General features: G+C 41.8%; 3 protein-coding genes across 5 annotated transcripts in view; 1 reads left to right on the top strand and 2 right to left on the bottom strand.

Moving 5' to 3' along the window:
• Positions 1-1,452: 1,452 nt before the first annotated feature.
• Positions 1,453-5,755, bottom strand: LOC131135876 (ankyrin repeat and SOCS box protein 9-like). 3 transcript variants are annotated; one of them, XR_013629594.1, is made up of 8 exons: positions 5,370-5,755; positions 5,206-5,285; positions 4,018-4,125; positions 3,715-3,856; positions 3,496-3,630; positions 2,363-2,554; positions 1,584-2,256; positions 1,453-1,483 (listed from the first exon to the last, which is right to left on the bottom strand). XR_013629594.1 is itself a non-coding variant. In XM_078795261.1 (7 exons), the coding sequence occupies exons 1-7, from the start codon at positions 5,446-5,448 to the stop codon at positions 2,126-2,128; spliced, it is 867 nt and encodes a 288-aa protein (XP_078651387.1). In that variant the 5' UTR covers positions 5,449-5,755; the 3' UTR covers positions 1,539-2,125. The 3 variants fall into 3 exon arrangements, 1 of the variants encoding a protein (XP_078651387.1); XR_013629595.1 differs by lacking the exon at positions 1,453-1,483 and adding an exon at positions 1,515-1,532; XM_078795261.1 differs by lacking the exon at positions 1,453-1,483 and having other exon boundaries at positions 1,539-2,256.
• On the top strand, positions 5,606-16,859 carry gpr143 (G protein-coupled receptor 143). The gene is made up of 10 exons (XM_058082281.2): positions 5,606-5,693; positions 8,003-8,286; positions 9,521-9,630; positions 9,714-9,808; positions 10,683-10,775; positions 10,912-11,021; positions 11,094-11,202; positions 11,357-11,474; positions 12,988-13,243; positions 16,506-16,859. Exons 2-10 carry the CDS (start codon positions 8,031-8,033, stop codon positions 16,607-16,609), a joined length of 1,251 nt encoding a protein of 416 aa, XP_057938264.2. The 5' UTR covers positions 5,606-5,693; positions 8,003-8,030; the 3' UTR covers positions 16,610-16,859.
• Positions 16,860-18,251: 1,392 nt separating this feature from the next.
• Positions 18,252-23,888, bottom strand: part of tbl1x (transducin beta like 1 X-linked) — a 34,804-nt gene continuing 29,167 nt past the window's right edge. Inside the window, exons 9-15 of the mRNA XM_058082275.2 lie at positions 22,272-22,332; positions 22,064-22,185; positions 21,909-21,983; positions 21,699-21,826; positions 21,268-21,433; positions 21,091-21,192; positions 18,252-18,978 (exon numbers count right to left, since the gene is read on the bottom strand). Of these exons, the coding sequence (XP_057938258.1) occupies positions 18,952-18,978; positions 21,091-21,192; positions 21,268-21,433; positions 21,699-21,826; positions 21,909-21,983; positions 22,064-22,185; positions 22,272-22,332 (681 nt within the window). The 3' untranslated portion in view covers positions 18,252-18,951. The remainder of the gene's footprint in view (positions 18,979-21,090; positions 21,193-21,267; positions 21,434-21,698; positions 21,827-21,908; positions 21,984-22,063; positions 22,186-22,271; positions 22,333-23,888) is intronic.

Consider the following 23,888-nt stretch of genomic DNA (forward strand, 5'->3'; position numbering starts at 1 on the left):
TAGCTTGACCTGCAGCCCACATGCAGTCTATGGAGACGTGCTCGTTTAGGGATCAATGGAGAAATGAGTGCTGTGCTGGAGTGGATGAAATGTTGTTTCTGAAGAACCACCCCCCCCCCAAAAAAACATAAAACAGGTAATCCTTTCCCTTGCCCCCCCCCCCCCAAAAAAAACCCCATCAAAAAACAGGTAATCCTTTCCCTTGCCCCCCCGAAAAAACCCAACCAAAAAACAAGTAATCCTTTCCCTTGCCCCCCCCCAAAAAACCCAACCAAAAAACAAAATCCTTTCCCTTGCCCCCCCACACACACACACAAAAACCCAACCAAAAAACAGGTAATCCTTTCCTTTACCCCCCCCCAAAAACCCAACCAAAAAACAGGTAATCCTTTCCCTTGCCCCCCCCCCAAAAAACAATCCTTCCCTTGCCCCCCCCAAAAAAACAACCAAAAAAAACGGTAATCCTTTCCCTTGCCTCCCCCCAAAAAAAACCCAACCCGAAAACACGTACTCCTTTCCCTTACCCCCCCCCAAAAAACCCAACCAAAAATAGGTCATCCTTTCCCTTGCCCCCCCCCCCCCCCCCCCCAAAAAAAAACCCAACCAAAAAACAGGTAATCCTTCCCCCCCCCCCAAAAAAACTACCAAAAAACAGGTAACCCCTTGCCACTTCCAAGGCTTCACTCTATGGTTTTTCAAAAATACATTTAATAAAACTTGGTGTTTCATAGCTGAATGCGGCCTAAAATGACTCAAATAATATGCATATAGAAGCTCATTTTACACCCAAGCACCAGACTCGAGTAATAATTATAATAATAATATAACATTTTATTTGTATAGCGCTTTTCAAAATACTCAAAGACACTTTACAGAAAAATGGAGTAGAATAAAAACAAGTAAACAGAGTAAAATCCAACATTGATTGGTTTATACACAGATAAAACATGAGTAAAAGCAGTCAGGTATAAAAAGTTCGACATTAAAAACACATTTAAAGAGGTGGGGGGTTTTTAAACTGGGAAGGTCAGGGCAAACACGGAGCCAGTGGGGCAAAGAGTAGCACAATAACAGACACAATCATCTCGAACACGGGCTCCTGTTGTCACTTCCTGCCCTCAAACCACTCGGCTCCCCTGATTGACACATTCACAGCAACACGCATGAGCACAGGTGTCACTTATGTCTTAAATTGCTTAGTTCTTTATATGTTTACTATTTCTGTTATTTCAGGAGGAATTCATGTATGCGTGTGTTTTCCACAAGGCACTGTACTCAGTCCCATGCTGTTATTGTCATTTTTAGAAGACAAAACAGATGTGGTATTTGTTTATACACTTGAATATATAGGGTTTTTATTTGGGGGGGGCAAGGGAAAGGATTACCTGTTTTCTGGTTGGGTTTTTTGGGGCGGGGGCAAGGGAAAGGATTACCTGTTTTCTGGTTGGGTTTTTTTTGGGGGGGAGGCAAGGGAAAGGATTGCCTGTTTTTTGGTTGGGTTTTTTTTGGGGGGGGGCAAGGGAAAGGATTACCTGTTTTTTGGTTGGGTTTTTTGGGGGGGGGGGGGGGGGGGGAAGGATTGCCTGTTTTTTGCTATAGCGAAAGGTGGCGTTAGCTTTGGTGTTCCTCAAGGCACTTTATCTGGTCCCCTATTGTTTGTGAAGTGGGATAGTGTGCTCTTTCACACAGTGACACATCATCAAGGCACAATATAGGTTTTTTTTGGCGGGGGCGGGGGGGGACTTAAATTTTGCTGTCAAACTCACCTTGGTCACCTTCCTCATTCGCTCGACCTGAGTGACCTCTACCTATCCCAGGGTGCACTACGTTACGTTGTCAGGTTTGGTGAGAAAAAGGCTCCAAAATGTTGAGGGAGGGAATCAAGAAGAAGAAATGAAAGCAGAGAAACGAAGCGTGTGGCAGCTCATGAATGCAACATTTTTGGCCGTGAGGACTGATGATGATGATGATGATGACCTTCTGACTTTGACTATAAAACACACTTCTCTTCTCCAGTGGGCTCCTGAGAATCAACTTAGTCCACAGAGGCTCCCGTCTGTGAGATCAGCATCAAATATTATGTAAGCGCTCCCTCTGTTGGCCAAGTAGAGAACCGCACCCTTCTCTACTGCGACACGTGGAGAAGATAGTGTTCCAGTTCTGTGGGGAGGTGAAGGTCAAAAATCCTAACCAGTCTCTGCTTGCCTAAAGTCCTCCTGATGTGCAGGCGGCACAGCTGCATCAGCGGGGGCACCCCTAAGGGTGGGCGGATCCACCACAAAGATTATTATTATTATTATTATTATTATTATTAGCCAAGACGAGGCTTCATGGGGCTACGAGGTGACTTTTTAAGGAGTACCTCCACTTTGCCTGAGCAGCCTCTCTACCGCACTGTCCGGGGGCGCCAGGTCCAGGGGCCGCTTGCCGTCCAGGTTCCGCACGGAGGCGTCCGCCCCGTGGTTGAGCAGCACCGACACCATGTCTGGATTGGACAGACGAGCGGCGATGTGCAGAGGCGAGTCCCCTGAACCACGACTGTTTGCACTAGCACCTGAAATGGAGTCAGACCGCCATGTTGGGTACACTTGCACAATGAACCATGCCTTGACCTCATAATGTTCATTACTCATTGGAATTGAACTGCAACATTCAGCGATTAGGGCTGTCAATCATTCATTTTCTACCGCTTTTCCTCACGAGGGTCGCGGGGGTGCTGGAGCCTATCCCAGCTGTCTTGGGGCGAGAGGCGGGGTACACCCTGGACTGGTGGCCAGCCAATCACAGGGCACATATAGACAAACAACCATTCACACTCACATTCATACCTATGGACAATTTGGAGTGGCTAATTAACCTAGCATGTTTTTGGAATGTGGGAGGAAACCGGAGTACCCGGAGAAAACCCACGCATGCACGGGGAGAACATGCAAACTGAGGTCTGCGCGCTAACCACTCAACCGCCGTGCAGCCGAGAACCCGTTCATGATCTTCTAAATACAGTTTTTAACATTATTAGAGTCCACGAGACCTTAAATAACACCCCTACAGTCATTACATTCATTCATTCTTTTTCAACCGCTTGTCCTGCTGGAGCGGGTGAGTGGTTAGCACGCAGGCCTCACAGCTAGGAGACGAGGGTTCAATTCCACCCTCGGCCATCTCTGTGTGGAGTTTGCATGCGTGGGTTTTCTCCGGGTACTCCGGTTTCCTCCCACATTCCAAAAACATGCTAGGTTAATTAGCCACTCCAAATTGTCCATAGGTATGAATGTGAGTGTGAATGGTTGTTTGTCTATATGTGCCCTGTGATTGGCTGGCCACCAGTCCAGGGTGTACCCCGCCACCCTATCCAGCTGGGATAGGCTCCAGCGACCCTCGTGAGGATAAGCGGTAGAAAATGAATGAATGAATGAATATTAAAACTTTTTTCCTGCAGTATTGCAACTGATTTATGATGATGATGATGATGTATCAGGGAAGAAGGATTCCTACCAAGATGAAGAAGCTTCCTCACAGTGGTCAGCTGCTGATTGGAGCACGCCACGTGCAGAGGGGCGCCTGATTGGTCGATGTTATGATCCAGGTCAGCGCCGTGCTCGGCGAGAGACTCGATGCATTCTGGGTAACCTTGAACCAAACACAACAAGGTACGTGCATGATGTCGTCGGGACGGTTTAAAGATTAGCCGCGTGCAGGAACGTGACCTCTGACCTTTGGCCGCAGCCGCGTGCATCGGCGCATCGCTCCCCGATGTGCTCGCTCCGTGCTGAAGGAGCAGCGATACGCAGGTCACATGACCTCGGGCGCAGGCTTCCGACAGCGCCGTTTGTCCGTTTAACGTCACACTGTTGACCTGACACGTGTATTATTATTATTATTGTTATATTTCCATATCAATACGGTCCAAATGTGTGTTAATGAGTGATGGCGGAGGGAAGGATCTTAATGAGTTGGGTTAATTACTGACCGACGTGCAGCACAAAACTTAGCAAGGGATGACAATAGCTTACTAACGTCGGCGCCGTTTTGCAGCAGGAGCTTAGCACAGGACGCATGGCCCGCAATACACGCGCCGTGGAGGGGGGTGACGCGGTCCAGCGTGCTCAGGTTCACGCGTGCACCCTGCAAACCACACAGGAAGTAGATCCAACATGACCGGTGTGACAGCGTTTACAGGCTTTAAATATTTTTACTTTTATCAGGCAAATATAACTACTTCATTCTGGTAATGTTACAATATATTTATTTTTTTTTTTATATGTATATACATATACCTGTATGTATGTCGATACTCAATACGCAATACTGCAGTTTTATCTGGTGAAACTACAACTTCTTAAACAATGACAACTTTTATGGAGATAATATTACAGCTTTATACAAGTGGTCACTAAAATTCATATATTTTCTTGCATTACCGCGACTTTATTGTTGTACAATGTCTTTTATTAATTAAAGTCTTAATTAAAATATTGAATTTTTCTTGTAAAATGAAAAAAAAAAATTCAATATTACAACTGTTTTTCTTTGTAATAATTGATCTTTCTTATAAAATTTGAATTGACTTTTTTTCTTGTCGTCTTCTGACGTTTCGCATAAAAGGTTAACTTTTTTTCTTCTAATAATTTGGTTGCATTTATGTTATAAAATTGACATATTTTCCCCATAAAATGAGGACATTTTTATAATATAATAATATATTGTATATTAGTAATATATTATTATTGTATTGTATATTGTAATATATTGTAAAATACAGAATTTTCCTTGCACTATTATATTATTTTAATAATGTGCTAAACTTGTAATATTGTCAAAGTTACATTATTTTTGCAATATTATTTAGTTGTCTTAGTACTATGATTTAATTGTTGTAGTGCTTTTTTTTTTTTTTTTAAACCTTAAATGAAGATTTTTGCCTGGGACATTCCAGAATTTCTTTTAATATTTCCCAAGTTGAATCTGTAAAAATGAGTAACCCTAATCCTAAACCCTCTAACTCTAACCCCCTAATCCAAGCCAAACCACTGTAAAAATGTTTTTATCCCATAATATTACAAATATTTCTATTCATGTACTGTTACCGTACGTATGATAGAGTTTCTTCATGCTCTGTGCAAACTCCAGCTATAACGACCTCAGACGTTTTAGGTTGCAGTTGTTGGTCACGTGATGACGACGTTGAAGCAGAGCGTTAAATACCTGAGCAATGAGCCTCTGCAGGTTAAGGACCCGTCCATTAAATGCAGCATCGTGAATCGGAGCCCAGTCTGATTCCACATCTGTGTGGACAATACACAACCATTCAAATATGCGCCATCACATGTGTGTGTGTGTGTGTGTGTGTGTGTGTGTGTGTCACTCACCACTCATCAGAGGATTGGAGAAGAAAACAGCAGCTTGACTTTGACTGCCCGGCGGTGTCTCTTCAAGTCCTCCTGACATCTTGTCCTTGTCACTAAACTTGTTTTTCTGTCTCTCCTCTTTTCCACCGTGTCAAAGTGGAAGCATGCCTGAAATACATCTGGTCTTCATTTGGTTCTGTGTGTGTGTGTGTGTGTGTGTGTGTGTGTGTGTGGCAGCTCGCTCAGCGCTGTGATGTCATTTCCTCTTCAGAGCAGCTATTTGCCCTCCAGGAAGCGGGCTGTGGGTGTGTCTTAGCCAACAGACGACGGAGCCTTGCTGAACAGGTTGGGACTTTTGACATGTGACACCAAAGATGTTTGGAAGATTCTCCTGGTCTACGGTTTAAAAAGACACACCAGCTGAGTGACCACCGACACTGTACACACACACATTGTTTTTTTATGTTAACTTATTATTTATTGCTGTTTTGACTATTTTAGTGGATTTTTTACAAAAGTTTTTAGTGAAGTTTTTACAAAAGACAATTATTAAGGCCACATTGAAAGAATACATTTTAGAATATTTAAGATTAAATTTAACAATAAATTTTACTGGAATGAAAAAACAAAGCTGTCATTTTCTGAAAAAAATTATACAAAAATTGACAAAACAAGTACAATTTGAGAGATTAAGAGAAATAAAGTATATTTGAAGACGTTTATTTATGTGAACAAAGATAAAGGTTGGCATTTTATGAGAATCATAATTTTAAGAGAATAAAGTTATGATTTTAAGATAACATTTTTAGGATAAAACGTAAGAAAAGTCAATTTCTGAAAATAAATTTTAAATTTATATAATTTTATTTTATATAAATTTATATTAGAAAGTTGGAAAGTTCAAGAAAGTTTGTAATTAGTTTTTAGAAAATTTAATAATATTTATTCATTTTATTATTGTTCCAAAATTCTGACGCATAATGACCATTTGTGGACATTTGTCTATAAGGACAATGAAACTACAGGGGGCCTGGTGTGGAGCCTTGGGGAACACTAATGAATCCAGCTCTGAAATATCCATCCATTCATTTTCTATGCCGCTCAATGGGGTTGCGAGTAGGCTGGAGCCTATCCCAGCTGTCTTCGGGCAAGAGGCGGGGTACACCCTGGACTGGTGGCCAGCCAATCACAGGGCACATATAGACAAACAACCATTCACACAAGAACATGCAAACGCCACACAGAGATGCCCAAGCGGAGATTTGAACCTGGGTCTTCCCGGACTCCCTGTGTGGCCAACATGGAGCCCAGCTGGGAAATAAAATAAGAAATAATATCAATTTAGCTGGAGTTCTTAATAAAGAGTCAGACAAGTGAGAGGGGGCCAAGTGTTCCATAAAATGAAGAGCTAATGTAAACACAGACCACCATGTTCACCATTGCTCTTATCAAAGGCAGGTCACATGACAGCGAGACTAATAAGCCGCATGGATGATCCCATTGTCCACAAATGTCAACAATGCATGCAGGCCAAACTGTCTTTGGGGTCATTGGGAGTATTTGACTGGGACTTCAATAAGGAAAATAATGGAAACCAAATGAATCAAATGTAATTAGCATATTAGCATAGCATGTGTCGTTGTAATTCAACACTCTACTCTGATCATTTTCAATAGGATTATTGCTAAACTGCACCCTGCAGACATAGTTGGAGGAAAGTAGGTGGCATCAATGGCCGTGCTGCATCTATAGGTCACTACGAGGGGGCAAATAAAGGGCAACAATTCTAGTATCAATAATATTCTCCGCAGCTTGTATCGACTTAAATGATTACCCAACTTAAATCACCACTTCCCAATTTAAAATATCATTTATTGATTGAGTTAATATTATGTTAATGCTATTGCATTCAAATATTCAAAATATTTACTTAAATATATATTAAAATATTTCAAATATTGAAATAAAAAGGTAATTAAATGCATAAATATCATATATATATATCACCATTTTATACATGTATTAGTGTGTGAATTATTTATTTTAAAAAGTTTAAATATTTTACAAAGAATGACGTAAAATGCCATGAAATAAATTAAAATTAATTTGGATTAAATAAAAAAATCTTGAATTTGTTAAAATACTTTTGACAGTATTATTTCAGGTTGTATTATCGCATTAATGTGCACAAATATACTATTTTGCATTACAATCATTCCATTTATATTTCTAATTGGCTTGATATGTTTTTTTTTATATTTAAAACATTAATGTCATAAAAAGTAATAAATGATGATAAATGAATTTAGAATAATGCTAATTATATAATAATAAGTAATGAATACCGGAGCCTGACCATCTTTGTAAAGGACTATTTTAGATCCTGCTGCAGTATTGGACGTCATTAAACTGCGGTGTACCTAATATTATGTCCAGCGCCTGGTCCATATAGATGAAAAAGCCAAGTCTCGGCCCCCCCCACTGTTTCCCAGCCCCGTCTGGAGTGCTATTGTAGCACCGCTGCCATTGCCGGGGATTAAATGGAAGCACATGATGGGCCATGTGATTTGTCAGAGAATTGGGCTAAACACACTCGCTTACTTCCTGCCCCCTTTTTTTCCCCTCCTTTCTTTCTTCCTTCCGTTGGGAGCCAGCGGCCCGGCTGGGTGTGCACAGCGCGTCATGGCATCCCCTCGTTTGGAGACCTTCTGCTGCTCGAACCGGGACTCGGCCACCGACTTGATGGTGACTTTCCAGCCGGATCTGTTCGGAGCGCTCACGGTGGGCAGCGCCGCCCTGAGCCTGGTCTTCACCGTCCTGCAGATCCTGCCCAAGAGGAAAGGCTACAGGAGACTGGGACAGTACCCTCTGCCCAGACCTGCATCCTCCTCACGGATACTGTTCATCATCACCCTGTGTGATATTATGGGATGCACAGGTAAGACTTAGACTATATGCATTTATTCTTTTTGTAGCTTCCGGTTTGGACTCCTAAACAACTTTTGGGGAATGCTCTGAACTGGACAATAAATTAGGTACACCTGCACAATCCAATACAAAAACCGAAGAACTTCTCACTTTATTAACCAAACTATATGCTTGAAGTCTGCCGTTGCATCATAAGCCATCCATGAAAGTAGTTTCTAATATTATGATAACGTTACTGAGCTCATTACAAATGGCGGATGTATATAACAAAGCCACACCGTAAATGTCAGCTTTACAGGTACCATGTCCGCTCTGCAGATAGCCGACTTTATTACAGCCCCCTAGTGGCACATATTTGAGGTGCGGATGACAGAACACAGCACTTTGTGATTGGAAAGGTTTCACTGCTTGGTTTCTATTTCATGTGCCATGTTTTTTCGGGATTAAATACAAACAAAAATAAAAATAACATATACATTTGAACTCTTTCAATACCAAAGATGTACTTAAACGTCTTTTGCAGGTTTTTTTTTTGCGTGAGGTGATGATGCAACTGCATCATTAATGGATGTCACCTTTAGAGCCGTAATTGATAAGATGTGAATTTGAAGAACATGGAGGAGTGAAGTGTGCAGGGAAATATTAACACAGATATATAGTTCACTTCCAAATATAAAAATGATAAATACTTCATGGTAACGATCCACCGATACATCGGCCGGCCGATATATCAGGTCGATATTTGCGTTCTTTACTTGAATCGGTATCGGCCAATACACGGGTGAGTTCACCGATATATTTTTCCGCCGCATGATTTACAGACAGGCAGTGATGGAAAAAATCGGTATCAGTATCAGCCGGAAAAAAACATATCGGTCGATCCCTACTTCATGGTGTTATATTTGTAAAGACATTATTTTGTGTTTATGTTCTGCTATGGTTCTTTAGATATTTGATACAGAAGCCAAAATAATGTGTCAAAATTATGTTATTTTATCTGGTTTTGCCGCACGATGGTGAGTGGTTAGCATGTTCGCCACAAGACCTGAGTTTGATTCCCACTTGGAATGAATGTGGGTGTGAATGGTCGTCTATTTGAGGCCACTATGTGAAGATAAATGCTCATCATATCGAAAGTGTTGCATTATTCCATGAAGTAGCTTCTACTTGAACTATGATGTAACGCTATGTAAAGACCTGACCAAACTGGTCAATAACCAGTAACATACACGTACCTCCTACAGGCATCCTTTTGAGGTCATCTCTATGGATGGGTCTGCCCAGCACCGTGGCGCAGATCTCAGAGGTCAACAGCACCGACGTCTGGCCGGACGTCTTCTGCCTGGGCAGTGCCGTACGCGTCGCAGCGCATCATTTTCATCTCGGATGTAGACCAAGCCTTGCTTGCATTGACGGCCGTGTTGCATATGTTTGCAGATGTGGATCCAGTTGTTCTACAGCGCTTCTTTCTGGTGGACCTTCTGCTATGCCGTGGATGTCTTCCTGGTGGTGAAGACGTCTGCGGGGATCAGGTGAAGCGTCGCCGCCTACGATTAGAAGATGAAACGGATACAAAATTAAATAACCACCAGGGGTCTCGACTTTGCACCGGCTTAAAAAACATTAACAGCTTGGGGCTGTATGCAAACTCCTTATGGTTTTTTTTATAACGTAAAGCTGCTTTTGGAGTATCATGACTGGTCAGCGTCTAACACAGGGGTCTCAAACTCAATTTACTTGGGGGCCGCTGGAGCTCGGGTCTGGGTGAGACTGGGCCGCATCAGGTTTTCCCAAAAAAAACCGCATTTATTAAAAACAAAAAAATAAAAAAAAACTTTGCTTTGGTTCCAATTTTCTACAAGAAAAGCTCTGCTAAAACATTCCACTGTTCTCAAATATATTACTCTTTTTATTTACAACATATTGCGCAACTGCAGGGTCTTGAGACACATGCTAACTCGCAAACTAGAGAGCTAGCGACCTAAATGGTAGCCTTCAAGTTATTTCCTTTAAACTTAAATAGCCAAAAACTTACCACTTCCACACGGATAGGGAGGATAACTATTAACAGTTATTTAACCTTTAACATGAACATGAATCCAACGTAATCATTTTTTCTGGGTACATGATACCATACAGCATCCATATCAAACTTGCGCGGGTCGCACTAACATTAAACTTTCATATCAAGGCGGGGGCCTCAAACTAGTGTCCTGCGGGCCACATTTGTCTCAACACGTGTTTGAGACCCCTGGTCTAACAGGTTGGACATTTTCAATACTCGGTGTTGTACTTGCGGCTATCAAGAGCATGTCTGATATCAAACGTGTCCCGAGGACAAAGACGGAGCTGCACAGGCATGTGTGCTGGGGTCTCATGACTCGCTGTGCCCTCCTTTATCCTCAGCACCATTATCCTCTACCACATGATCACTTGGGGTCTGGCTTTGCTGCTGTGTGTGGAAGGCGTGGCCATGCTGTACTACCCCTCCATCTCCAAGTAAGACTCTTCTGCTGCAGAACATGTTACTGTTGATAGATGGTGTAAACACATTACATTTTCACTTCCTGTTTCTGGAACAAATGGTTGGTAGGGTAGTCGTAATATTTTTTTTTATATTTTTTGGTCTGTCCAGCTGTGAACAAGGTCTTCAGCACGCTATTCCTCACTACATCACCACGTACGCGCCCATGCTGCTGGTCTTGGTGGCCAACCCCATCTTCTTCAACAGGACGACATCAGCAGGTCAGTATCTAAAGTGACGTCCTCACATAAAGTCCCAAATGGGAATACAAATAAGCTCCTTTTTCCATTCAGTGACATCGCTGCTGAAAGGACGCCAAGGGATCTACACAGAAAACGAGAGGAGACTGGCCAGCGCCATAAAAATACGCTTCTTTAAAATCATGCTGGTTTTTATCATCTGGTGGGTTCCTTTTATGTGTGGCGTTGTTATCTACCTCAGGAAGTGTCCTGTTCGGGACGCTCACATGAGAGGTCAAACACGTGACAACAATCATGAGCCGTGTGTTTGATGGAAGGATTCATGATGTTCCTGTATTGTTGCTGTCCTGTTTCAGTTGGCTTCCCAACATCATCAATGAGGGCCTCCTCTTCTACCTGGAGATGCAGGTGGACGTTGGGGACAGCAGTCTCAGGAATATCCGCAACGCTGCTCTCATCACATGGTTTATCATGGTAATTTCTTTTCATATGGTAATCCCGTGTTTATCGCGCTTAATTGGTTCCAGACCCGATGATGATCATGATATGTGAATTTCCTCCAAGAGGGATTCCTTATTTCTAACTAGCAACTATCTTTCTAGTTTAGAGCATAGAAACTCTGTTTAGAAACATCTAAAGATGGTTTTGAACATTATTAGAGCCCTCTAAACTTGAAATAACACCCCTAAAGTCACCTTTATGCTCATGCTAACCACTAGGCTTCTACTTGAGGTGTGGTGTTTACTAATAAGATACCTCCATTTGAGGTGTGGTGTTTACTAATAAGATACCTCCATTTGAGGCGTGGTGTTTACTAATAAGATACCTCCATTTGAGGCGTGGTGTTTACTAATATGATACCTCCATTTGAGGTGTGGTGTTTACTAATATGATACCTCCATTTGAGGTGTGGTGTTTACTAATATGATGCTTCTATTTGAGGTGTGGTATTTACTAATATACCTCCATCCGAGGCGTGGTGTTTACAAATATGATACCTCTATTTGAGGCGTGGTGTTTACAAATATGATACCTCTATTTGAGGCGTGGTGTTTACTAATATGATACCTCCATTTGAGGCGTGGTGTTTACTAATATGATGCCTCCATTTGAGGTGTGGTGTTTACTAAAATGATGCCTCCATTTGAGGTGTGGTGTTTACTAATATGATGCTTCTATTTGAGGTGTGGTATTTACTAATATACCTCCATCCGAGGCGTGGTGTTTACAAATATGATAGCTCTATTTGAGGCGTGGTATTTACTAATGATACCTCTATTTAAGGTGTGGTATTTACTAATATACCTCCATCCGAGGTGTGGTGTTTACTAATAAGATACCTCCATTTGAGGCGTGGTGTTTACTAATATGACACCTCCATTTGAGGCGTGGTGTTTACTAATATGATGCCTCCATTTGAGGTGTGGTGTTTACTAATATGATGCCTCCATTTGAGGTGTGGTGTTTACTAATATGATGCTTCTATTTGAGGTGTGGTATTTACTAATACACCTCCATCCGAGGCGTGGTGTTTACAAATCTGATAGCTCTATTTGAGGCGTGGTGTTTACTAATATGATACCTCTATTTGAAGCGTGGCATTTACTCTTATGATACCTCTATTTGAAGCGTGGTGTTTACGATTATGATTCCTCTATTTGAGGCGTGGTGTTTACTAATGATACCTCTATTTAAGGTGTGGTATTTACTAATATACCTCCATCCGAGGCGTGGTGTTTACGAATATGATACCTCTATTTGAGGTGTGGTGTTTACTAATATGATACCTCCAATTGAGGTGTGGTGTTTACTAATATATCTGCACTTGAGACGTGGTATTTACGAATATAATACCTCTATTTCAGGCGTGGTGTTTATGTATTCAAATGGACACACGCCCACTGACTAATTGGGGCATGGCGTCAATTAGAGAGCAGGCCACTATTTGAGGGAAGTCCCTCACTGCTGTGTATTTATTCTCCGACAGGGGATCTTGAACCCCATGCAGGCCTTCCTCAACACGCTGGCCTTCCACGGCTGGACGGGCTTCGATGTGGACCTGAGCCTGCAAGGCAGGAGAGAGCTGGCCTGGGAGTCGGCCTCCACCTCGGTGGCCAACGGCGGGGGCCACAACGCCATGGTGGGCACAGCCCTGCTCTACCAGAGCCACGTCCAGGAGGCCAAGAAAAATATGAACGGCAACGGGCAGCCGCAGTCGGACGCCATCAGCGTCCTCTCGGAAGGTAACTGGACTCATGATGGCTCCCATAACTCGCCGGTGTATCAGGGCTGGTGATGCTGGATGATAAAAGACTTATTGAAGGTTATCATATTGTTTAGTTTTATTTACTTTTCCCCACAAGATAACTCTCACTGATAAAAACGCTGCTTTTTCATTTCCTTTCACGCAGCACTCAGGCCGACATGATCAGTTTCTATCGCTACCCTGCTTATTCGGGGGTCAGCATTCGCTCCCCCGCACAGTCACATTTCTCTGTTTCAAATTGTAAATACAGTCATCATCGCTTCATTCTATCATGTTTTTTCATAAATATATTACTAAATCATGCAATTTTGTGGTTGAACATGGCCTATTATTAGTAACAAATATGCATATTTAAGTACATTTTACATATTAATGCATGAATGAAGAACTAAAATACTAACATAAGGCAATCAGAAGATGCATGCCAAGATGATGTGATGATGTAGTATTCTACACTGGCCACTAGGTGTCAGTAATGTGACTGCCATGTTCAGTGAGACACACAATCACCAGACTTGATTGCAGGCATAATAATACATCCATCCATTTTCTGTACCGCTTATGCATAAATTAAAAACACGGGCTACTATTGTAGCCACGGCAAGCTAAAACTCATCCGTGAAGCCGCCAATGTCGCTTCCTGTCCGTCCCTTACTCAAGTCACAGAGGGGAACTAATACATAGTAACACACACAAGGATGAGTCTTATTTATGTTTTAAGTGGCTTATTTTCTGTAATTATGTCTACTATATTGAAGAACACGAGCATATAGGTGGCTATAGGGGTGTTATTTGTTTTGATATGAGATCAAACTATTATGATAATATATTAATATTTACAGTATTCACAAATACTTTATTAATTTATTAGTTGCAATTTTTCACCATTTGCCGGAGGTCTTTGACCATAACCCCCCTGCGAATTGCGAAATGAGCATTCATAGAACGCTTCGTGCAAACCTGAGCCAAGCTAACAAACAAACTAACTAACTTAATACTATTTGTATTTGTTTGACCGTCTGTACGTTATTTAGCAGGTCATCTCCTGGTTTATAGAGAATGGCTTAGGACCATGAGGCTGTACCATTTTTAAATCTGGGGTAGAAGGAACGTATGACATTGTATTAAGGCCACAGATTTGTCGTGAATTTACGGGAAACATATTGAAATATTACGAGAATAAAGTCTGAAACTTCAGAGAGAAAAAATTTAACTCTGTTACAGGCATTGCCTGAGACAACTATACAATACGATTTTATTCTACTAAATGTATAACTTTTTTTACTTGTACATTTTCAACTTTATTCTCTGAAATCCCAGATTTTTTTTTCTTAATGTGGCTGATTTCACTATTCCAAAAATATTCCTCACACTATTGTTTAAAAATGGTGGAGAGATTATCTAGATTATTATCAAGATGATCTATTTATCGATGGTGTACTACAACACAACTGTAACTTTTTTTTTCAAGAAACAGGCAAAAGGAGGACAAATATTCCTTGAAGAAATTCAGTTAACTGGGAATCATAGGGAATGATGTAAGATGACAGAACCATACTTTTCTGGAAGTGGTTTGTGACCTTAATTGCAAAAAGAATAAATAAATTCCTCTAACAAAAGTGAAAAACCAAACATAGTGGCGTATTTGTGTCTTTTTGTGCAGTTTGTCCGCCCTTATTAGCTCTAGGAGAATAAGACTTTTACATATTTTATTATTTGCGTAATATATTATATTAAAACAGTAAAAATAATATATAATGTGAAAATTAATATATATTTATATATTATACATTGTATTATAGAGTATGTTTTAAAAAAATATGTGTATTCGAAATTATTTTGTACTTTGTACTGTAATGTAATATAACTTATTAAAAAAAGGTACAAATTAATAATAAAACCAAAACATATCTAAAAAGATGTTTGAAAATAAATGTTTTTTTGATGTATAAGTTCAATGCCTCCTATTATTATTCATATTATTTCAAGGCTTGTGGGCCACATAAAATGATCTGGCCCCCATGACCGTTTGTTTTACACCGGAAGCATCCGGAACGCCGTATTCATGTCATTCAAAAAAGACTTTTCATTTAGAGGCAGTTTGTGGCACCGTGAAAAAATGAAGCCCGAGAACAAAAGTGAAAAATGATGGCATGACTTCCCGGTTCATTAAGAAACCAGCAGGCTTAAAGCACTCTGATAAAATGGTACAGTCCAATCATCATCCATTATTCTCTATGGATCAGCTGTCAATTAGCTAGCAGGCTACTTCCTCTGTCTGACGAGTTAGCATCATTTTGTTTATTATTATTCTGGGGTGACCAAAATGGTACTAATGACAACTAAGAAGAAAAATACAACTACTTCTTACCTTTTGTGCCTGGTGGAGGTAATACAGTAGATGTCTTCTCTTGTTCCTCCAGCCTTTTGTCCCAATCTCCTCATTTCCTGTTTGCAAAGCGTGCAGACATGTGATTGTTATCCCAGCGCCTCATGAAGATGACCATTATTATTATTAATATCAAGCAGATGATCGGATTCATTCCAGTGGAGCAAAGCATCTAACACGAACGAGCCTTGCAATCACATGCAAAAAAAGCCATCATCTGTTGATGGAAAATAGCCGACATTTTGTTGTCATTGAAGTTGTTTGCATTCTAACAACGGAAAAGGGACCATTTTTACGAACTTTAACTTATAATAGGAGGAATAATAATGTCATTTCAGAGTTGTACTATTAAAGAATTAATGTTATATTATGAAAAACAAACATAACGAAGTAAAGAACGAAGGAAGCAAAAATACCGATTGTTTTCCGGGTACGAATTGCAGTCACGTGCCGTATGGACTCGCGCCACAATTCTACCACGATGACGTCACCGCCCCGTGACCAGAAGTAAACTTTGACGACAAGCCAATATAATATCTGAATATTTTGAGCACCAGGACTCACCGAAGGCGACATTCTCCCGGTATTTTCTTGTCTTACAGTCCCAGAATGAGGCAAATGTAATTCCACTCTTTCGTACGTTTCGACGACCCTTTAAAAGCCGAAAACGAAGAACTTATCGTATCGGTTCTTCTTCTATGCATGGTGTGTCACGTGGTTCAGTCCGCGTATCTGTCCACAGCGCCACACGCAGGTGTGCCTTGTGTATTACATCACTTCAGTTATCCGTTCCCATCTGGATGCAACTATGAACTAAAATGGCTAATCCTCCCCGTGTTTGTCTTGTTAGGTTCAGAATCTAGCACAGTTGAAATCCACATATCCAGCGAGCTACCCGACTATGGCAATGTAGACGCTGATGGAGAATCCTTGGGGACGCCAGGGAGGCGCTAGCCGGCATCCCGTCGCACAACGCTACTTTGCTGTAAACTACTTTGGCTGGTAACAACCTATAGATGTCTTGACAATATGGATGTTATCATCTTGTGTAAGATTAGCATCTTTTCTAGTTAGTTTTTTTTTTTAGCAACATGACTGTATTCCTTTCTGTCTGTTGTCTTTTTGCACACATCAGATGAAATATTAAATAGCAGACATCTTTCTTACATGGTGAGAAGTCTTTTGTACAAAAAAGGGCCACACTGAAAACAACTACTTAGAGTCTATTCTAATAGTACGCCACAATAATATAATACAATGACAAGCAGCAGCAATATTATATCATTGTAAAAATATAAATAGCTCACAATTTTATGAAAATAACCCAAATACTACATTTTACCACATTTTTCTAAACGTTGCTTCTTTATTCTTTGGTTTATTTCTCATATGTATCACTTAATATTCCAATGTAATACAAATTTCATGTTGTAAAATTATTTTTCTTGAAATATTCTTTTTTAAACCTATTTATTTCAACCTTATTCTCCTGATATGATTCTTGTAAAATTACTGTCCATTTTTCCTGTTGTAAAAAATAATAATAATTACAAAAATACATATACATTTTATATAAATAAAACTGAAGGGGAATTAAAATGCAAAAATGATATGCATATATAATTACTATAAAATAATTACAATTAAGTCATGACAAATTATTGAAGTAAATGAATAAAATGTCATAAGAAAATTGCAATTACAAAGATTTTTCTGAATAAACTTATCAGAACGCTTCCCTCCTTTTACGTTCTGCTTTGAAAGAATAGATGAAAAATAAAAACAGTCACACAATTGAAAGCCAAGGTGTTCTGATATCAAAATAGAGTGATTTATTTGAGACACTGAATGACTTGAATGTTTTATCTTGAAACAGGTGACCACACCCTGGACCAGGGTGTGCGAGAGATAGTAATAAGTAGCTGTCACAGCGTTTCATCCACAATGGCCACCAAACCCACAGCCCAATTCTCAGTCTGACACAGACAATAATGGCTCTGAAAAAGTCAGAAGAACGATGAACCGCCCATTGACATCCAATTGTGATGTGTTTAAAAAAAAAAAAAAATTAAGGAAGGGGGTAAAGAGTAATAGAAATGTTGGCCCTTCACGTCCAGCAAAATGTTAACTTTTGCTGGAGCCACTGTGACAAAAAGAAAAAAAAATGCACTTCATGTTGTATGTAGCACAAGTGGACTGGAAATAAAAAAGGGTGGGGGGGTGGGTGACTCTCACTGGACTACCGCTGCTCCACCAAAAGTGATCAGCTGGCAGCATCAGACGCCATCTGGATTGTTCAGTAGAATGACCGAGGAAGGGGGGGGCGGGACAAAAAAAAATGTAGTCATGCTAACACTCTGTAGCTGTAATGCTCGCATTTGTGTTGATCCCATTCCACACAGGCAACATGAAGTTTAAAAAAAAAAAGAAAAAAAAAGTGGGGGGGTGGGAGCAAGTGAGCGACTGATACGTTTGTGCCTGGACTGGAAAAAACATTTTGTTAAAAAGGAGGCCTCGCCACGGCCCATCAGCCCCTAACGTGACGTCAATAAGGTGTACTGTATATAAACATATATACACAGTATATAAGTCTGTGTATTAATCTAATTTACATATCTTTACATTCTTTACATTTACATCCAAAAAAGGGCAAAAAAAATCTATGTAAACCACACTTTTTTTTTTTTTTTTTTTTTTTTACATATTTTTTCCAATTGATGAGAAAACTGGGCCGGTTTGGGAATTTTTTTTTTGGGTGGAATCTTGTGTTTAAAAAGTGCAGCCACCTTTTATTTTATGGGTGTCGAGGGGAGGTGGGCGGGGGTCTTACAACAAGCCATCCTCCATCACCGCAAGTCTCTCCTCCGTGATTTGCTGCCTTTTTGGCGTGTGTCTCTCTGTTACTCATCCGTCCTTCCAAACAGCTGGACCGCAGAGGCCCGCAGGGAGGGAGCGGGAAAAGAGGGGGGGGAGGAGGGAAAAAAAAATGCAGTGCTTCCTCATTAGAAACCTCGTAAAACGGCGCCCGCGGGGAGTTGGAGTCAGTCCAGTCTTGTGGATGTCTTCCCTGGCTTCCTGTCGGTCTCAAAGGGTGCCTTCGGTCTGCCAGCTTATAAGGTGCACCGCCTCCCCCCCCCTCCCCTCGTGGTGGTTCGCTCCTCTTGTCTGTGAGGGTTTTTTTTTTCTTTGTTGGACTCTGCCCTACCTGCCACGCCCCCTCCCGGGAGCAATGAGAGTGTTTGCTGATGTCTAAAGAAGGCAGTTTGCACATTCCAGGATACGCCGTCCAAAGTCTGCTATTTTCGGAGATCCAGAACACATACCTGCAGGGGGGGTGGATTGGCTCGAGTTAATAAAGGCTGCACCATTTTTACCTTATTTTTTTGTGTCACTTTTGTTTTGTTTTTTTTTTTACATGGAAGCACAAATTGATGGATACACACTTTGGACCAAAGCACAATCCAACCCGGGGGCAAATGTCAATAAACTTCCATTCAGTTAACACGCTGTCAGAGTCTTATAAAAGGTTAAGAGCTGAATATACAAGACAGATATCTTCCACAAAACAGCTCCATGTGATGGAGTGGATGCGTACAGTCCCAAGGAGGAAGGAGACTTTTCTCACAGCATCACTGAAGCCGACATTTCATGTGTGGTGGCCCCGACTTCCGTCTACATGAACGGAATCGGCCATCCATCCATCCATTTTATGGAGCCTATCCCAGCTGACTTCGGGATAGGCTTATGTATTATTTTCAGTTATATTTACTATATATGTGTGTAAAAGTAACTATAGGGGTGTTGTTTCATGTCAAGAGGTCTCTAATAATGTTCATTCATTCATTTTCTACCGCTTATCCTCACGAGGGTCGCGGTGGGTGCTGGAGCCTATCCCAGCTGTCTTCAGGCGGGAGGCGGGGTACACCCCGGACTGGTGGCCAGCCAATCACAGGGCACATATAGACAAACAACCATTCACACTCACATTCATACCTATGGACAATTTGGAGTCGCTAATTAACCTAGCATGTTTTTGGAATGTGGGAGAAACCGAACATAAACATTCCAAAAAATGTAAATATTATGTGTGTAAAAGTAACTATAGGGGTGTTATTTCATGTCAAGAGGTCTCTAATAATGTTCATTCATTCATTCATTTTCTACTGCTTATCCTCACGAGGGTCGCGGTGGGTGCTGGAGCCTATCCCAGCTGTCTTCAGGCGGGAGGCGGGGTACACCCCGGACTGGTGGCCAACCAATCCCAGGGCACATATAGACAAACAACCATTCACACATTCATACCTATGGACAATTTGGAGTGGCTAATTAACCTAGCATGTTTTTGGAATGTTGGAGCAACCGAACAAACATTCCAAAAAAATTTACATTTTATGTCTTAATTGTTTATGCCTTATATTAATAATTTTCTGTTATGTTTACTATAAATGTGTTTAAAAGTAACTATAGGGGTGTTATTTCATGTCAAGAGGTCTCTAATGTTCATTCATTCATTTTCTACCGCTTATCCTCACAAAGGTTGCGGCGGGTGCTGGAGCCTATCCCAGCTGTCTTCAGGCGGGAGGCGGGGTACACCCCGGACTGGTGGCCAACCAATCCCAGGGCACATATAGACAAACAACCATTCACACTCACATTCATACCTATGGACAATTTGGAGTCGCTAATTAACCTAGCATGTTTTTGGAACGTGGGAGAAACCGAACATAAACATTCCAAAAAATGTAAATATTATGTGTGTAAAAGTAACTATAGGGGTGTTATTTCATGTCAAGAGGTCTCTAATAATGTTCATTCATTCATTCATTTTCTACTGCTTATCCTCACGAGGGTCGCGGTGGGTGCTGGAGCCTATCCCAGCTGTCTTCAGGCGGGAGGCGGGGTACACCCCGGACTGGTGGCCAACCAATCCCAGGGCACATATAGACAAACAACCATTCACACATTCATACCTATGGACAATTTGGAGTGGCTAATTAACCTAGCATGTTTTTGGAATGTTGGAGCAACCGAACAAACATTCCAAAAAAATTTACATTTTATGTCTTAATTGTTTATGCCTTATATTAATAATTTTCTGTTATGTTTACTATAAATGTGTTTAAAAGTAACTATAGGGGTGTTATTTCATGTCAAGAGGTCTCTAATGTTCATTCATTCATTTTCTACCGCTTATCCTCACAAAGGTTGCGGCGGGTGCTGGAGCCTATCCCAGCTGACTTTGGGCAGCCTACACCCTGGACTGGTGGCCAGCCAATCACAGGGCACATATAGACAAACAACCATTCACACTCACATTCATACCTATGGACAATTTGGAGTGGCTAATGAACCTAGCATGTTTTTGTAAGTTAGTTTAACACAGCAGATGTTGGGAATATGGGAATATGAGAATATGAGAATATTAACCAGCTTACCGAGCCGTCTGATGCGCTGGCCCCGACTTTGTCCCCAGTGCTATTCCAGCACACTTCAAATATTCCACCAGTTCCCCTGTAGCTGTGCACCAAAGCCCCGGTCTGATAGAAGAAAAGAAAGACCGATATTGTTCCGTCCGGGGTCCTCTGTGATTGACGGTGATGTCAGAGACTTACCGTGGTGTTCCAAATGTGGACGCACTTGTCGAAGGAGCCGCTGGCGAGGTGTTTGCCATCCGGGCTGAAGGCCACGCTGTAGACGGGCTCTTGGTGCTTGGTCAGCGTGTGGATGCACACCCCTCGCTCCACGTCCCACAGCCGCACTGTCGAGTCAAACGATGCGCTGGAGGCGGGGGAGGGGGGGCATGGGAAATTAATTAAGCCTTAAACCAGCCGCCAATATCCTTTTCCTACAATGACGGTTTTATTCCCCGTGTGAATTACAGGCACACGCTGGTTTGTCAGTACATTCCTCAAAGTTGGAAGAGGAAGAGTAACACACGTGTGGGTCAGGGTCCAGAGTCTTGGATCCTGGGTCAGCTCCTAGCACCGCAGTTAGCCCCACCTAGACTGCTTTATATCCAAAGAGCGTAGAAGCGCTAACCCACCTGGCGAGCATGATGTTGGAGTTGGGATTGCTTGTGCCGGGCCCGGTCGGGCTCCACTTGATCGTGTAGATCTCTTTACTGTGAGCCTGCAGGTCATGGACGCACGATTCCTGCTTCATACTCCAAATCTGGAACAAGGACAAAAGCAGCAGACCTGAATAAAAACCCACCCTCTTTCTTTAAAATCCCAAGTCTGGGTATCGCTCTCACCTTTAAGGTCATGTCGTCGGAGCAGGACGCGAGTAGCATTCCCGATGGATCCCACTTAATGGCGTTAACTTCGTTCTGCAAAGGAACCATGAAGTTCTTTAGCAGGTTCCCCCCAGGATGATATAGGAGGTGTGCTACGGAACGGCGTATCGTACCGTGTGACCCTGGAAAGTCTTGAGCGGCCGGTCGCTTCCTAGACGACATACGTGGATGCACATGTCCGTGCTGCAGGAGGCAAAGGTGGTGTTGTTCTGCCAGTCGACATCGAGAGCTGGAGCTGTGGGACGTTGGGAAGGACGCCGCGTTCAATAAAAGAGCTTCTTGCGTCTTTTTGGAGTACACGTATACTGTGATAACACGTACCTGAGTGGAAGGGGAACTGCTGCTTTGCTTCTCCCGTGTGCGCGTCCCAAATGATTGTCGTCTTGAGAAATCAAGTTTGGCATGTTAAACAATTGAGATGTCAAATAGTTCTACCCCTTAAATTGGTTAGTATGGCGAGTACAGTTTATCATCTCAAGGGACAAGACAGTAGATCCCAGAGGAAAAACAGAAATCATTATCGACTTTGGGGAAAACTAGTTGGTAACATTTCTTTGTGGTGTTTTTCTTCTTCTGTTGTTTAACAATTAAACAAGTCTAACAACGGTCTAACCAACCAACCAAACAACCGATTGACAAATCAACCAAGCACATAAATAACAACAACGAAAGTGATGAACCAACTCAATGATGTCGATCTAACAAACAAAATATTGGACTGACTGACTGACCGACCAACGGACTAACACAACTAACCACTTGTGGACTGAAGTGGACTGATTGATTGGTGCAAATGCTAACCGGCAGGCCAATTAACACTTTTACCGACCGAGGAATCAGAACTTCAAGAGAATGAAAGCATCAATACTGGAACCGTTTATGTGTGTCAGTAGCCACGTATACATGGACCCAAATATTCCAATTCCATTGGGGTTATTTGCTCAAACGGAAAGAATGTAACCTTTGTATACACCTCATTCCCAAAGAAAAGTGCCAATCCCAATGAATATATAATGGGATTCCCAGGGGTGGAATATTCCTTTCCCCGATCCGATTGAGGTATCTTGTACCCGCTCAAACGGAAAGTTGTCAGACTGCGTTCTTCTTCTTCTTCTGTTGTTTATTGGCGGTTGGCAAGCAGCTTTGGTGTGCATTAGCGCCATCTGTGGAACAGAATCTAAACCCTTCTATACGCCATTCACAAGTCCACTTTTATTCCAAAAGAAAATACATATCTATATAAAACATGTGCCCAGCTTCATGATCAAATATTAGCAAGATTGAACTTTATCTTTTCCTGTTCCCGGGTGCGTTCTTTCAGCCAATGCTGAGATATGACGTAACACGCAGCTCCAGACGTTCTTCACTTTTAAAAATGGAGGCCAGCAATCGGCACTGGACTGCTAAGGAAAGTTTGTTTTTGATTCAAACTAAATTTCAAGACTGGACGAAGGAAAAACTGGCAATACGGAGTTATTCCAACAAGTGGAAGAAAAACTCCAGGAAGTCGGTATCACGTGATGTTGGTGTTTACGTTTTACTGGGCATGCCCCATTGACTATTCTGGTTGATTATAGCGGCGCATGGAGACATGTGATTGGAATATTCCTTTCCATGGATACCATTGCTTTCGGAAAGAGAAAAACTCCTCATGTAAACGTGGCTACCGGTGGATGCTGGTGTTGACACCTTGCGCTCTTCCACCATCTTGTCGCTCGAGGATGCCCCACCGGTGGTGCTCCAACGGGTTCAGGGATGGAGGAGACATATTTACACAGGCTTGTACTCCATCGCCTTTACCGTCACCTTTCACAGCAAGACACTTGTCATCTTGGACGGGTGTTTGGGCTGCTCCTGTTGGAAAACTGGCATGCAGCCCAGTCTCCGCAGTGAGGGGATAATGTTCTGCTTCTTAATGTCACGGTGCAATGAACCACA

The sequence above is a fragment of the Doryrhamphus excisus genome, linkage group LG12, assembly GCF_037039965.1.
Source record: "Doryrhamphus excisus strain RoL-2023G ecotype Guam linkage group LG12, RoL_Dexc_Guam_v1.1, whole genome shotgun sequence".
Classification (NCBI taxonomy): domain Eukaryota; kingdom Metazoa; phylum Chordata; class Actinopteri; order Syngnathiformes; family Syngnathidae; genus Doryrhamphus; species Doryrhamphus excisus.